At 62.2% G+C, this 2,711-nt stretch overlaps 1 protein-coding gene across 1 annotated transcript in view; it reads left to right on the plus strand.

Annotated features, from left to right (window-relative positions):
* The first annotated feature begins 2,482 nt into the window (after window positions 1-2,482).
* Window positions 2,483-2,711, plus strand: part of PTCH2 (patched 2) — a 25,353-nt gene continuing 25,124 nt past the window's right edge. The window contains exon 1 of the mRNA XM_026086674.1: window positions 2,483-2,524. Coding sequence (XP_025942459.1) covers window positions 2,483-2,524 — 42 coding nt within the window. The remainder of the gene's footprint in view (window positions 2,525-2,711) is intronic.

Raw genomic sequence — 2,711 nt, forward strand, 5'->3', positions numbered from 1 at the left:
CGCAGAGACACCGCGCAGGGTGGGGGCTGCGCGCAGCCATTTGCCTTTAATTGAATTTATTTGTTACAACCCCAAACAATGTAAAGCAGGCTTCTCCCCGGCTCCAGCTGCCTGGCTGTCCATTAAAATACCATCTAGAACAGCAAATCCCCCCCTCCCGCCTTGATATAAAACAGCCGGTCAGCAAGAAGCAGCAAATGCTGTCTCCCCGCGCATGAGCCTTTCCCTGGCTCAGGGTCCTGCATCCCAGAGGGGCTCAGCAGCTCGCCCAGGTGCCCTCCTGGGTGGCTGTGTGGGAAATAAGGACCCTAGCACCGAGACCCAACACCCCTGGGTCTCAGCATCACCAAGAGCCCATCGCTGTGGTATCTGGGCAGGGGCAGGCTCAGCCCTGAGGAGGGGGGCGCCTGCACACCAGCGTGTTTTCCTGCTGGCTTTTCAATCCCCTTTATTGCTGCAGGAGCCTTCCCTGCGGCTCGGAGCATTTCCCCTCGCGGAGCCTGGCACCCCCAAACCAGGCACTGTCCTGCTGAGCCCTGCACCCCCATGGCACCCCTCTTCCATGGGGTCCCTTGCGGCCTGCCCGGCTGCTGTGCCAAGGCAGCGCAGGCCACAGCTGTGCTTGCTGGACCCGGGCTGGTGCTCGGGCCATGCGGGTCATGGGACAGGGGGAGCAGAGGCATCCTAGGGAGCAGCGCCTGGGAGGCAGCGGGATGGGGAAGCATGTGGCGTGGTGCAGGCAGGGACACCACAGAGCAGTGCCCTGGCTGGGGATGTCTCCAGGGCCTCCGGGAGGATCCTGAAACCGCCGGCACGGCGCCTTGCAGCAGAGAAGCCCTGTGCCAGTGTGAGGGAGCCAGGATGGGGCCCTGCTGTGCCGGAAGCCCAGGTCCCAGGGAAGCACTTGGTGCCCCAGGATGGGGCATCGGGCAAATCCAGCTGAGCCCCAGGGCTGTCCCCTGGCCTGTGGAGCCATAGTGGTCCAGGTAGCCTGGACCGTGCTCTCTGAGAGGGTCTGTTATTGCTCCAGCATCCCGCAGAGCCAGGAGGGAAGGTCTGGAGGATGCCCCAGAGGGACCCCTCAAGGAGCAGGGGGAAGCAGCAGGCAGGGAGCAGGATACCCATGGCAGCAGGGGCTTCGTGGTGCCCGCATCCCTGCAAAGCCCTGCAGAGGCTCCAGGTCACCATCCTGTCTCTGGCCCCCATCACTGTACCGGTGTCACCATGCAGCTCCCGTCCCCTGCCCCTGGCGGCTCGCAGCCCGAGCTGGGCTCTGTCAGCCCCGTGCCGGCTGTCAGTGGGGCGACGGGCTGCTGCCCTTGGCGCCGGCCTGGGGACGCCCACAGCAGCTCGGTTCTGGGCTGACCAGCCCACAGCTTTTCCAGCAAAACAGATGCTGTTTCTGTATCTGCCGGGCACTGGTAGAAGAGCCACAGGTAGAAACCCATGGTCACGAGTAGGAAGTGGCAGCTGAGGAAAGGAGGCAGTGGGGATGGGGAAGCAGAGGAGCGCGGAGTGCCCCACGGTGGGCTGTGCTGCGTCGGAGAAGGAGGACAACTTAACTTTTAAAGCTAAGTTTATAAAAAGAAGCAGCTGCCCAGCAGTAGTATCGGTCCACCGAGGAATAGGAATGGTAGAGCTGTTAATAGCAATCAGGCACAAGAAGTGCTGAATAGCTGTTTCCCTTCTGTATTTGGGGAAAAGCCAGATGCTACAGGCCTGTCGCAGGATGAGGGAGAAACCCTTTCCACGCCGCTAACGCCCGYGAAGAGAGTTAAACGGCGGCGGCCCTGGCTGGTGTGGGCCATGCCCAGGAGTTGTTAAGGAGCTGGCCGACTCCCATGAGTTGTTCACGGGACTTTTGCCCGGTTCTTGGCCAGTAACAAGAGACCAAGACGAGCCTCATTGTTACCAGCTCTCTGCCGCACTGGGAAAGCAACGGGGCAACTAGTGAGGGTGGCAGAGACGATGGATGCTGGTGGATGTGGGTTTACTGAAACCCCTCGGGTGCCTTGCTAGCTCCACGGGGCAGTGTTCCCTGTCCATGCACGGCCTGTGCCCAAAAGACCTGGGGATGGTGCAAAATTAGCCAAGCTCCCATAAAAAAGCAAAAGTTTGGCCAGCAGACTGGCCTGCCTTGGGGCTGGCACACCACAGCAGGGTCAGGGATGAGCCGGGAAGTGATGCTGGGACTGTGGGGAGCTGCCGTAGCCRGCTGAGAGCCTGTCCCAGGCCCATGACACCTGGGCGAAGGTTGGGTCCCCCAACGAACCGGCGCTAAATCCCCCAAGAACCACCCCAAAACAGGCCAGTGGTCACAGGGACACAGCTGGCCTCTCTGGGATCCCTTGAATTGTAATTATGCTGCACATCATTGTTGCTGGCATTTACCCCTTGCCCCATGGATATGGGAGGCACTGCCTCCCTCTCCCTCCAGCCCCGGGACGCTTGGCTCAGCTGCCCACGGCGCTGCGGGGGCAGCATGCACGAGCAGCCCAAAGAGCGGGGCACCTCGCTGCCCCCTGTGAGGTCCTGGGGGGTATCAGCCCTGGGTGTGGGTGTGGGGGGGGACACCCTGCCCTTGGGGGGGGGTGCTTATTGCTGGGGGAGGCTGTGGGGCGATGCCTGGCCTTGCAGGGGGATGCTGGGACCTTGAGGGGGGATGCTCAACCCCTGGGGCAGCTCCAGGGGGCTGCCCAGCCTTTGGGGTG

Source organism: Apteryx rowi, unplaced genomic scaffold (genome assembly GCF_003343035.1).
Source record: "Apteryx rowi isolate R43461 unplaced genomic scaffold, aptRow1 scaffold_7, whole genome shotgun sequence".
Taxonomy (NCBI): domain Eukaryota; kingdom Metazoa; phylum Chordata; class Aves; order Apterygiformes; family Apterygidae; genus Apteryx; species Apteryx rowi.